General features: G+C 44.4%; 2 protein-coding genes across 2 annotated transcripts; both read right to left on the minus strand.

Annotated features, from left to right (window-relative positions):
• Positions 1–2321: 2321 nt before the first annotated feature.
• LOC115738608 (subtilisin-like protease SBT3.11) lies at positions 2322–4752 on the minus strand. Its single transcript, XM_030671278.2, has 3 exons — positions 4419–4752; positions 4029–4126; positions 2322–2518 (listed from the first exon to the last, which is right to left on the minus strand). Exons 1-3 carry the CDS (start codon positions 4643–4645, stop codon positions 2439–2441), a joined length of 405 nt encoding a protein of 134 aa, XP_030527138.1. The 5' UTR covers positions 4646–4752; the 3' UTR covers positions 2322–2438.
• A 1851-nt stretch (positions 4753–6603) lies between these two features.
• Positions 6604–12299, minus strand: LOC115738686 (ABC transporter G family member 25). The gene is made up of 4 exons (XM_030671395.2): positions 12275–12299; positions 11701–11948; positions 10751–11585; positions 6604–7947 (listed from the first exon to the last, which is right to left on the minus strand). Exons 2-4 carry the CDS (start codon positions 11830–11832, stop codon positions 6917–6919), a joined length of 1998 nt encoding a protein of 665 aa, XP_030527255.1. The 5' UTR covers positions 11833–11948; positions 12275–12299; the 3' UTR covers positions 6604–6916.
• Positions 12300–13043: the final 744 nt, after the last annotated feature.

A 13043-nucleotide genomic window follows, 5' to 3' on the forward strand; every position in this document is an offset into this window, starting at 1 on the left:
GATCAAGGAACGTTATCCTATTTCGGTGATGAACCGGTTTTTGTTGTGCCCCCATTGGCATCCTAGAAGCAAGTCGAGAATCGCACTTTGTTCGAGCCATTTTTGCTCCGGTGATTCACTCTCTGCACTTATAGGATCGGAAAGACCATAGATTTTCTCCAACTCACGCACCTACTAGAGGAATCCTTGCTTTGATACCACTTGTCACGAGCTGGCAGATTTTAGCCTTACTGAATTAGCCCGTGCGGTGCTTGGCAAGCGAAGTCAAGCAAGCCTTCCTTCTTTAATTGCCTCATGGAACACTTAGGCGAATAACTTTCTCGTATCAAATTATACCATGCCCAACTTAGCTCAAGCATCCGTTATATCGAGCGAGAGCATATTAGTTTAGGCACCACAACTAGTTTCGGCTTGCAAAAAAAAAAAGAGGTAAGTGCCCGGTCTTAGCCTCATCAGAAGAGCGGCATTAACTCTCCATCGATCCGTACACGAGAGGTCAATCCGGCCTTCAAAACTCCTAAGGTAATATTCTTTCTATCCTAGAAGTTCTAGCACAAATTGCTCTAACACCACTCCCACGGACCCAGTTACTTTTTCCCATCTACATTGCTCATTCACCATGATGACACCAACAAGCTCGACTTCAAAGTTATACGAGTGTGGGAGGATACGGTGACACGAGTCTTGCGGTTCGCTGCATCATACATTTGTACGGACGGGGACACGAAACAACCGGTCTGTGTTCATGCGACTCTGCTAGTAAAAAGATTGGGGGGTGAGTCGCTAGCGTCACGGGTATGGGGTTCAACAATTATTCTAGTCTTTTTCGACCTTATTATGATATAAAGTAGGAATCACTAAAAAATTGCGCTATCTTCAAGTATAAAAATTGTCAAACGATGAACTCAAATGGATTAAAACCGAGAAAAGGACATAAATCTATAGCGGAGAAAAAAAAAAAAACTCTAAGAGTGTGATCTGGCACGCAACAAATTTCACCCACATCTCATTCAATTGTCTGATTTTTCTTCTTTCTTATTCCCGTCAAAGCACGTACTTGTTAATGACCGGCATAACTTTTTCATCAAAAGTATGCTTGAGGCCCCAGTATGAGTCATTTTAGAAGCAAATCTGGAAAATCTACTCATCTCCTGGAGATTGTAGTTCATCTTGATGGATTTGGCAGAAGAAGCCAACTTAAAACTATGACTGGAATGGGCGAATTCAATTGTTTCCAACCAACCCGAACGACATCGCTTTAGATATCGTGCAACAGCTTTGAACATGTGACCATCAATTAACGATCTTGCATGCCTCCGTTTGCCTTTATTTTCCTCGGAGAGGGGAGAGCAAGAGCGAGATCGAGAGAGAGAGAGAGAGAAGCTCCTGCAAACTGCAAATGAAGCCAAGAAAAGAGAGTTCAATAACCAAAACATGAGAGAAGATATAAGGGCTTCAAACTAATTCGACCCTTTAATTTAGAGAAACTACTCAACATTAGTCATGACCCGTGCTTAATCTAATTGATTAACACGGCTAATCCTAATTTGACAAACATAATAAACCCTCATTAGCTAAGGAGAAAACGTCAGACGTGCTCCTTTCAAAGTCATCTTGGCCAATAATTGTACGGAAAATTAATTCTCATTTCTTTGTCTCGAGTCAAATCACCTGAATTTTCACCGATTCCATCAGAGGGACAATGCATGTGCGCCAGCTGAATCGGCGATGCACATAGGTCGTCGTCCTTAAATTCTTAAACTAGGAGGACAAGCATAGCTTATGCGATACTCTCTTTTTTAGTCTTTTCTTCAAGAATAGAAGTGAGTGTAATCTCACCGTTGATGGCTTCGCTTAAAGTCCAATCCCTCTTTAAGTGTCACCTAAAATAATCGGGAAATCCGGTAACCGACGCCTTAGATTCCTCGTCACAGTCGGTAACGTGCCGTTGAGAAGAGAGAGAAAATGGACAAAAACTTGTCCTCGACAAGCATCCTTTCTAGAAGAAAACAAAGAAATCTTGTCCGCGGCCAAAAAGAAAAGATAACTGGCGCGCACAACAAAGCGTGTCAGGAAACTTTAAACACCATTCACCAAATTCCAAATTGCTAACCGTGACATAGCTAAACGTAAGCATGACCGCATGTATTTACAGCATCACGCTCATCGTCTCCAAGTCATCCCTTCAACGGCGATGCAACGCAATGCAAAACCCGGTAGGCCAAGCACAAGAGCGGCAACTCTTCTAATTGCCACAACAACCGACTAAGCCAAATACATCATAGAGACTACGCAGGAGAGAGAGAGAGAGAGAGAGAGAGTAAAATGTCCAAATATTATTGGAAGTAGAGGGCATGACCTGTATCACACTTATTTACATAAAACAGAAAAGCCAGGACCTTTAGCATTGTTTGGCCTGGTATAGAAAGTTAAAAGCTCTAAGTCAAGTGGAGCCTCCCAGGTCCGGAGTGCAACTGAAGTTTCATGTTTGGAACCACCTGAAGAACACCTGGCTGTTCTGCAGAACATCAAGAAAGCACAGTAGCGTAAGCATAGCTTTGTAAAACAAGCATGATAATCATCAACAAGGATGGGAAAATGACGCTCTAAAACTCTAATCTAACAACAACAAAATGGACAGTCTCTGTATATTGACCGCAAGAAGCTTTTAGCAGTCATACACAGTTAATCAAGATTCTTGCTGTATGGCCTTGACCATAAAAAGGCAACCACATACCGAACAACGCAAACAAAGAATTGATATTGGATTAAAACGTAACATTAACAAAGTTTTCCCCCTTGAACTTGCCAAATACAAATTATTTCCTCAGCAATTGTCAGCAGCAGAATTGTACTAGGGACTCCAGCAAGAATACTGCCTTACCTTCTTACCTTGTGAATTTCATTAATGCAAAGCAGCTATATCCTACAGTCCAAAATTGGAAGATTTTTTTTCAATTTGCACCAACAAAATGCCACCAAATACCCGAAAAGCATCTCATTATATTGTTATTAAAACAAAAGGCAGAAGTCAAATAGATGCTTTGTGCTACCTCATAAAGCATCTTCTATCAAGACTCCTTGTGAAGGCTACTACAGTGTGTGCGCAAAAACCCTGAGTTACCAACTCAAAAGCCATACAAGATTAGAAAAATGAGAATTTCTCAGGAGCTGAGACCAAAGAAACAGGATTCTACCGCAAAGAAAGAGAAGGGGAGAAGTAGCTTCCAAAGGCTTCACTTCAAAAACTAACAAGCGTCATGGGAAAGCTAGTGCTGGGAGATGCAAAACTCTAGTTTCCACAAGTCGAGCAAAGATATATCTAAATATGATATTCTAAACACTGCCATTAGAGCAAATTGAATCTAACATCAGCAGAATGAAGTTCATGTTGTCAACATAAACAATGGATACCAGCCATTCTGCCGCATCTTGTTTATTCAAAGGGCACCAAATCAGAGGATACAAATATCATGCCAAAGACAGCAGGTTCATGTGTTACATAATTCCGAACTAGGATATTGTAATTATAAGAACTACCAGATGAAACATCTATGCTCTCGTTGGAATGAATCAAATCAAGTCTTTCAGGCACATCTTCTACCTGTGATGATGACATCTTCAATCATGTAGCTAGTACATGACGCAACATATTCAGTAGGGCACAGTATCTTCATCTAAAGTTCACGTTATTGATAATTTGGTACATCAAAGAATAAGGTCTCCACTAAAGGAACCCACCTCAAAACCAGAGATATAACTAGCTAGTTCAGGTTTATATTATTCAAAGCTCACTCCATTGAGACATGCATGGGCGACTACTACAATATAGATAAATTCAATGGGATATAATTACCACAGAACAACAGTCATGACATTGTGAGGCCACTACCCTCCATTCACTATTCAAGGGGAAGAGAAAAAGGGAACCTTTAGTGACTTATTACAATACAGCTTTGACTCAAGAGAGGCAAAAGACCAATACAGCTCATTCTTCCACGAATGAAGGCAAAGTTAAGTACACTTACTAGAGAGCTCAGCAACCTGCTCTGGGGTCAGCTTAGCAGAGAATCCAGTGGCAGCGTTCTTATACACGTACAACAGCGACTCCTTGGCGGCCTCCTCACTGAATTCACACGCGACCAACGTTAATTCCAGGAAGCAAAGACGAATTCTGGGAGAAAAACCTAAACCCTAAGAATAACATTTAACTAGGTTCCAAATCGACGCTTCATGGCTCAAACCAAATTGGGGGAAGAGCAAAACAACCAATCCAAGTCAATACAACATCGCACGAACCCATCCTTATTCCGTCAAATTCAACCTCGGCCATTCGCAACACAATCAATCACGCGATCTAAACTCACTATCAGGCATCGGAGAGAGAGAGAGAGAGAGAGGAGAGAGAGGAGATGGACCTGCCGAGGACAGTGGCGAGAGTGCGGAGGTGGGACGCCTCGGGCTCGTCGCCCTCGGGTTTCTCGGTGTAGACGATGTGGACCTCCGCCTTCGACGGCTCTCCGCCTTCGACGACCACCTCCCGATCAGCCATGGAAACAGCGAACCAGGAGAATGCCGAGATCGATAACAAAAGAACGAGAAATGGCGCGATCGTGATTCTCAGCATGTTGGACTTCGGTCGCATCCCGCGCTGCCCCTTTTATATAGAACGACAGAAAGAGATGATCTTCGTGATTTCTGCGTGAATTCTTAGGGATGAAGCTATCAAATCCATCGGATGTCTAAGACCGTAAAACGCGCGTATGTACGTGCCGTTGCCGTCCGAGGAGGCCATCTTTCGCTGGTTGCCTTGGTCCGAACTTCTTGACGAGGGCGTACTGTCCATGGCCGCACAGGTGAAGGACACGTCAACATAATGCTTGGATATTTATGATAAATTTATTTTAAATTATTTTATTATCATAAAAAAAAAATCCAAACCGATATATCCGTGACAAATTTACCTTCCGTTAGTTTCCGTTAAATTTTACCGTCAAATTACTGAGTTAAATGACACATAACAATTAACAAGTGTACTAATTTTGGATTTTTATCTTTCGTTTGTGACAAATGCACCAACTTGAATTTTTTGTGATATTAATATAGTAAAAACTAACAGGGGGTGGATTTATAATAAGTATGCCAGTTTAGGGTTTTTGATCATCAAAAAATTATTTCAGAGTAAATTTGTCATAAGTGGACAAATTTGTATCTTTGTGATTAAAATTTTTTTTAGGATAAATTTATCTCCTGAATGTATCATTTTAGAGTTCTTCACGACATTAATCCATAATACCTCTAAAGCTGTTTTAACTATTCAAGTTCTTCTGACCTAGTGGTCCGTCGATGTACATCACTTGTTCAGTTTTTTTTTGTTTTTTTTTTGGTCGAACACTTGTTCAGTTGATCGATACAACTTTTTCAGAAAAAGATTGATGGGTTCTGAACATAAAGTATCTCAAAGAGACAAGCGATTAGGCTTTTGATAATCCAATCAACTAATTGATTTGACCTCACTGGGACAATGGGCTACTTGGACCTAAGTCAACTGGGCCAAATGTGTTTTGCAACCCTCAATCTAGGCCCAAAGATTAGGCCTCTTCTCTAAGCACGACAAGGTCTCAATTAGGGCAGGGGTGGGGGGGCTTCCATAGTTCCATTTACATCGAGCTTTAGAAGAGCCTTTTTTACCGGTGGAATCCGCTCTACACTCACTCCTTGGATGGTAAAATTTCTCACACGCCATCAAACATCTATATAATTAAAGTCTCTGCCTATTAACATGATTTGTCAACTCCGCGACGGCTACGGGCACTAACGACCCAATCCGCAACTAAATTGGCCTTTCTAAAGCAATGAGCTATCCGAACGTTCAGAAAAGAGAGAGAGAGTAACATGTCCTTGCACTTCATGACAAGGGCGCGAGCATCCCATGTGAATTGATCCGAGCTTCTTAAAGCATTGACCGCCGCTCGATTAGCAAGAAATCTCGGAGAGAAGTTGCAAAGCCCAACAAGTCTTCAAATCCGCGCTAAATTCTAGCGCATACCTGTGAATTTATCATTGATGAAATTATGCAAACAAGCCGAGAACGACGTACTTAGGCACCGGGGGAATGGAATAGTTTGAAAAGCAGCAATGTGATAGACATTTTACTGATCAGTGCTTCTTGTACCCTTCCTCTAGAGAGTGGATCAGATTTGAAAACCTGATTAGGCGGAAGCAGGAAAATTCCCACGATAAATATACTGGAAGCATTGTCACTGCAATCAACCAAGTTAATACTAATTTCTTGATTGGAATTGACAAAGTAATATGTAATGCCAAACATATTTGCTTACGTGTTACTATTCAAAGAGCGCAAAGATTAACAAAGTAGTGCGGTAGCAATCGATTTCATAAAAAGAAAATCAAAGTCACTTGAGATTTATGTTCGAAAAAACTTTAAACCGTATTTGGTTTTTGCGACATTAACTAGAATTTGGCACCGATTTTCTTGTCTGGACTTTCTGACTCGAAACGTGGTTGTGCATAGACGGATTTAATCACAAATTGTCTTATGGATATTCACGTCGGACCACTCAAAAAGAACGCGAGAGAGGATGCTATAAAGATTAATGAATCACCACAAGTTTGTCTTTCTGACATCTCATGATGCTTTACAATTGCTCGAGCAATGAAGCTGCTCTTATGCTGCCTCTAAACTCTTGTCAGCTTGAATCCAAATCCTAATTAAAACTGAAAACACAAAAGAAGAAAGACCAGAAGAGAACAGGAAATGAGCCAGTGCAATCGTTAAGCCTGCACAGCAGCAATCAGCCTGCCAATTCAGCAGAAGCTAAATTCTAAAAGGGCCCTCCTGAATCGGCTCGGAAATACTTGTACACTCTGGCCTTGGCGGTAGCTGATGTTTCTTTCAAGCCTTGATCCGTCGCAAGGCGAGATACGCCAACAACCTGTATCCGAAAAACATCAGCAGCAAGACGCCGACGCACACCCCGGGCCGAACCTGCCCTCCGATGTCCTCCTCGACGAACTTGCAGCTTGTGCTGTATGAATTCCCATCTCGGCCGCAACCCAGCATCAAGGAAATGCCTCTTCCGTCCCCGTACTGGATGCTGATCAGGAGCCTGTAGCTGTAAAACGTGGTCGAAACGTACTTGATCCAGACCAAGGCGGACGGCACTTTGTGCACGTAAAATCCCCCGGTCAGCACGAAGGCCAACATTGTGACCGTGACTATGGTAGAGGCCTGCTTGGCGTCCATTATGACCGCGCCTAGCATGAGGCCGAGGCCCTGAGATACGAGGACGTAGCCGAGCACGACCAGCAGCGTCAAGACGAATGTGCCGAACTCGGGTTTTAGCCCGGACATCCAGTAAGTTATGGAGAGGAAGATGGTGGGTAGTATGAGCTCCATGGGCATGTCCCCGACAATTCGCGCCATGAAGTAGGAGGAGAGACTGTACATCCCCGAAGACCGTTCCTTCACGAAGATGGCGCGCTCCTGGGGGAACGCAAACGCTGAATTGAAGGACGGGAACACCCCCCAGAAGATCGAGATGAAGAAGAGCAGGCCGAGCCGATCTTGAATATTCTGGGAGTCCGAATGCCACCACATTAGGCCCGCCAGCAGTGCCGCCACGATGACTTGGAAGACTCTGAGTCGATTGAAGGCCTCGTGCTTGCGCTCCTTGAGGCCTCTCTGGAAAAGAATGCTGAATTGGTTGAACCAATTGGAGACGCCGGTGGTGAAGTTACCGCCGGTTCGGCAGCGTGGCAGAGAATGGCCTCCGCCCTCGGCCGCGTTTCCTTTTGCTCGAATGGGCGAAACGTCCACGCAGGCCGCTTTGACCATGGGAGCTAACACGGTGTTGTAAGACGCGACGAGAGATTGCTTGATGTTGGGGTTCTCTCTTTCGATCGCTCGATCGAGTTGGTACACCCCTGCATCAATATCAACACTAAAACGATCAGCATCATGGCACATGTTTTCACTACATCACTCGGAATGAACATCGAATACGATAACAGGTGGATCCTTCCAAACATTCCTCCTAGTTCCAAAGCAAATAAAACGGCAAGACTACCCGGGTCGATGGGTCTGGTCCACTTACTTCGAAACCCCATTCCATCAACCCGGATCAACCAAACAAAACCCGTCATGACCCAACCGGCTTTCACGTTGTACTATCGGAACGGGACATGACATTGTGGTCTTTCATCACGAGCAACTTAAGACTGCATATGACCAAACAAGACTTTGAAATCCAACACAATGTCTTCGGCTCGTGATAATCGAAGCCGCTATTATATGTCCGAAGGGGAGGCCAAATTAACATCACCACCACCTCCATACCTAAATTCAAGGAGACTCGCCGCAATGATTCGCAGCACGTACACGCACGCAACGCACGATGGTGGGCAGATCTTTATCTCTACCAGCACTAGCTCCTGCTTCCGTTTCTTTATTACAGAACCGCACTTTGGAATTCTTAATAAAAGTCGACAACCCCCCACCATTATTACAATAGGCTAAATCTAAAAGGTTTTTCGGGGACGATCATGTCCTGTCGTACTAAGAACGTAATTGGGCATATCCCAACCCACGAAAAAAAAAAACCATTGCTTGAGCGGCTCAAAGCTGACCAGTGTTGGTGGTCTCAGGTGGGAGTCCACTTCTGTTGGTGCTGCCACTTATGGCCAAAAGCTTTGGGCCCCCACACTCAGAATTTAGCACTAACAATCGAGTAATGATACCATAAGGCAATAAAAATATCGTCCAAAGGTGCAGATTGGGTAACAGGAAGGTTGAAAAAGAAACATTATAATCTAATGCTTGACCCACAATCATATATGGTGCAGGAAGTGACGCATTGAGATGAATATGTGCATCTTTTCTCACCTAGGCGTCAACAAGATGAGGATGAAGGGGGCAAAAGGGTTGCCTACACGTGTCCCTCTTCGACTTCTTCCCAGTTTTTAGTGCGACGAAAGAACATCAAAATCTTTTAGGAGGAAGCAAGAAGAAAGGTGGAAAGAAGACGCTTTCTCTAGATTGGAAACCCCTTTTGCTACAGTAGTCTCATTTTCTATTGGGTTCAAAATTAGACAAGTGGAATCCAACGTCTCTTAAAGCAAAACTTTATTTGGCAAAACCCAGAATATATATACATATATATAATTTGTTTTTATTTTTTTTTCTGACAACGAGAACATGGTAAAAGTTAATGCCACACGTTGAAAAGTCAAAATAATTTGCTGCTGCTTCTCCGGATGTGTGACTTGGCCACTCAAGAAGTGCCCTTTCACTTAGGAATGACAGGAAGGGCAAATATAAGACATAGTAAAACCATGGTCCGAGGTAATTGCTAAATAAAATTACGTGAAACCTACACATAAGCCAAAAACAATACTAATATTACTTAATTGTGCATCTCAATTAAAAAAGTCTGATTAAACATCATCCACAACGACCCAAAATTTATTGAAAGAGAATCGAATTAAATTATTTTTCGAAGAAACAACGATTATCGGTGATTTTCATAGATCATCATTATGTCAATGCCTTCAAAAGAGAGGTTAACTTATAATAATAATAATAATAATAAAAAGAGTGACGACTCGAAAGGAACGCCCTAGGCTATGTGCTTTTATCCTACATGAGGGACAGGCGATAATGACGAGAGGAAAAGGAACGAATTGCACATCCTATCCACATTTAAAGTGGCAAATAGTAAAGATTGATTCATATCAAAAGTTGTGACTAAATTGTTAATCAGATGTTCAACATTTTGCCGTCCACTCATAGTCCCACTTGATATTAGTATCCCAAATTGTAATACGGACCATTTCAAATGTGCCTAACATTGTTCATCCAAAACGCACCAAACGTGTGAAAATGCCCGCTGTTTACGAAGCAAAGTTGAGATTTTTCTCAATTAAACAAGAATTAGAAGGTGTGAGACATCATATAATGCATCAAGGTTGACACTACATGCTAAGGGAAAAGCAAGAAGGCCCCGCCTCGAAAGTTAGCTGACCACGAAACGCCAAGAGTACCCGCCTTTTATGAGAAGGGGGTCGACTTATTTCGTATGACCCCTTTCTAATAGCGCCATTTTTGGGCGTACCAAAAACTGCACATACGTCCCGATTGAAGTACGATAGTACCTCCAATTATCGTCTCGAAAAGTTACCGAAAAAAGCTAATTGAACCAATCGATAAATGTTGCCCACAGCCCACACGTACTTGCTATTCATGAAAGAAGAAAGACATCGACTTTAAGGGGCTCCATGATCCACCACCATCCATCATCTCCAATTTGTAAGAATCATCGCTGTGGAACCCTAACGAGTCATGAGTCTCTTACAGTCTTATTACGTAGAAATCTATTGCCTAACCAAACTCTTTCTAAGTGAATTTAACTGTGGAAAGGAAAAGGCCAAAAGAAAGCCCATTTGCTTTCTCCCTTCCTCTCCATGGACGATTAAGTCAATCGAACTTGAAACTTTGGCCAATCTTTTTGCCACGGATCATGAATAATTACTTGATTATAACATGTGGGCACAAATCATATTAAGTCTACATAGATCTCACCAAGACAGGAATCTGGTCACTTGCGACGATTTATGCGATCTCGAGAATTTCGATGGTTACTGATTGTTAATGCAACCAAAATAATCGATCGATGCAAAAATAACAACAACGAGAAAGGAGCAAAACAGTTAAAGTTTCTTACGTACGTACCGTTGGCGAGATCGAGAAGGAAGTCGGCAGGATTCATCGGGAAGGCCGGCGCGAAGCCCACCGACCCGAAGTAGCTCACCGCGTCGCGACCTTTCCCGAAGTACACGCACCTGCCCTCGCTCAGGACCAGCACCGAGTCGAACATCTGGTAGACCCGGCTCGACGGCTGGTGCACCGACGTGACCACTGTCTTGCCCTTCTGAGCCAGCGACCCAAGTGTGGCCATCAGCCGGTGTGCTGCGGTCGAGTCCAGCCCCGATGTCGGCTCGTCGAGGACCAGCAGGCTAGGGTTCACCAGCATCTCGTGGGCGATGCTCACGCGCTTCCGCTCGCCACCCGACACCCCCCGCACGAAGCTGTTCCCGATGATGGTGTGCTCGCACTTGGCCAGCCCGAGTTCGGTGATCACCGCCTCCGCGGCCGCCACCTTCTCCAGCCTCCCCAGCGCCCGCGGGAGCCGGAGGAGCGCGCAGAACACGAGCGTCTCCCGCACAGTGAGGTGTGGGTAGAGAATATCGTCCTGGGCCACAAACCCAGTCCGCCGCAGCATCGACCGCCCGAGCCTCTGGTCGTTGGCAATGATCGTCCCAGAGAGGCCACCGCGGAGCCGCCCTGCAAGGGCGTTGAGGAGCGTCGACTTGCCGCTCCCCGACGGACCGAGGATAGCCAGGATCTCCCCCGGTGACGCTGTGCCGGTGATCCCCTTCAGTATCGTTCGCTCGCGCGGCGGTGCCGTGGCGCTGCCGTGGGGCGGGGGCGTGGACTGACCGAAGATACGTTTGATGTTGCCTCCTTGGCGGTCATCTATCTTGACCCTGTAGCTCACGTCCACGAACTGCATGACAGGAAAAACAGAGACAGGCGGAGGAGGGGCCGAGTGAGTTTGGAACGAGTCAAGAGGAGTTAGACTGAGCTTTTCGCAGGTTTCGAACCTGCGAAGTATATTTTACCTGGAGAGAAATGGGGTGACAAGAAGACATTAAAGCGGGCAAGTCACGTGAATCCCGAGGAGGTTGCGTGGAGGTGTCTTCGGTCCGTGCTTCTTCACCACCACCACCACCACCAACAACAAACAGTGGCATCTTTTTTACTGTCTCTGTCTCGCGAAGAACACAAGCAACACTTGCAGAAACGTGAAGACCCGGGAGCTGAAAACCGAAACCCACCAAGAAAAAGAAAGAAACCAAGAAGACGAGAGGAAGGAGATGGAGAAAGACCCAAGGGTCGGAGAGCGAGGGGGCTATTTATGGAGGAATAGGAGGTGGCCAACGTAGTGGCGCGCCACGTCACCGGGAGCAACCCACTGGAGGAGTGAAACGTGGAGTGGGAGGGCGCCAGGTGGCGGCCCTTGAAGGTGGGGGAGGATTCATGGAAAGGGTGCCAAATGAAATGAATGACGAGTGAGCGAACAAGCCGAGTCCGCGGCGTCTCGGTCTGAGAGTTCATGCATCTCTGGCTCTCTGTTGTTCCCCGTGATTTTCTGCGTCTTAAGAGAGAGAAATGGGAGGAGCAGTTACAGCTCACATAGAGAGAGGGAGACGGAGAGAGAAATGGGAGGAGAATTTTGCTAGACGCTAGACGCAAGAGAAGTGTGTTGAGAGATTCGTGGCTTTGGCCAAAGAAGGGATCAGAAAATATGATCTTGTTGAAAGTTTAACGCCCACAAATAAAATTTCTTGCCGCAAAACTTGAATGTGCCGAAGCCCGACCGTAGACCTACTACTAAAACCCTAGAAATAGGAACTTTAGTAAGTGTATGTAACTTGTTTTCTCGAGACGGGTGAGTTCTACCGTCATTGATCCTCAACTCCGTATTGAATGACGAGTTTCGGAAAGGAAGCTACTAGCCTCACTGTTGGTTATTCCCGACCGGGAGATCTCCCAACCAATGAGTACTTTATGCAAAACAAGCAATGATGATGTACCGTCAGTTATTTATGATCACACGATCTCACAATCAAAGAATGTTTTATGCAAAATATGCTATGATGATGTGTGAATCTACGATTGAAATTGTACCGTCCCTAACAGTATTGTCAGGAAAGCATTTCTCTTTCAGAAACTAAGGGAATGGGAGCATAATCTTCATCCAGTCGGTGTACCTTCACCAGCATCTATTATCTCAACCTATACGATTGCTAGATTTGTGTCTCGGGGAAAATTACCAAAAAAATTCTAAGCTTATTGTAATTGTGATAATTTAGTCTTAAATCCTTTTTTTCCCGATTCAGTCCTAAACCTTTTGTAATTGTGTTATTTCAGTCCATCCGATGAATTTTGGCCTGCCGACGCC

The sequence above is a fragment of the Rhodamnia argentea genome, chromosome 2 (assembly GCF_020921035.1).
Source record: "Rhodamnia argentea isolate NSW1041297 chromosome 2, ASM2092103v1, whole genome shotgun sequence".
NCBI classification, from domain to species: Eukaryota; Viridiplantae; Streptophyta; class Magnoliopsida; order Myrtales; family Myrtaceae; genus Rhodamnia; species Rhodamnia argentea.

Bases quoted from the DNA above. Each gene is read 5' to 3' on its own strand.
- LOC115738608 (XM_030671278.2), bottom strand. From the start codon at position 4,645: ATGCGACCGAAGTCCAACATGCTGAGAATCACGATCGCGCCATTTCTC. The intron at 4,127-4,418 runs GTCCATCTCCTC...GTGTGAATTCAG, and splicing joins CTCGCCACTGTCCTCGGCAG to TGAGGAGGCCGCCAAGGAGT. The intron at 2,519-4,028 runs GTAAGTGTACTT...GATGTTCTGCAG, and splicing joins GCAGGTTGCTGAGCTCTCTA to AACAGCCAGGTGTTCTTCAG.
- LOC115738686 (XM_030671395.2), bottom strand. From the start codon at position 11,832: ATGCCACTGTTTGTTGTTGGTGGTGGTGGTGGTGGTGAAGAAGCACGG. The intron at 11,586-11,700 runs GTAAAATATACT...CCTGTCATGCAG, and splicing joins GTCACCCCATTTCTCTCCAG to TTCGTGGACGTGAGCTACAG. The intron at 7,948-10,750 runs GTACGTACGTAA...ATATTGATGCAG, and splicing joins CCTTCTCGATCTCGCCAACG to GGGTGTACCAACTCGATCGA.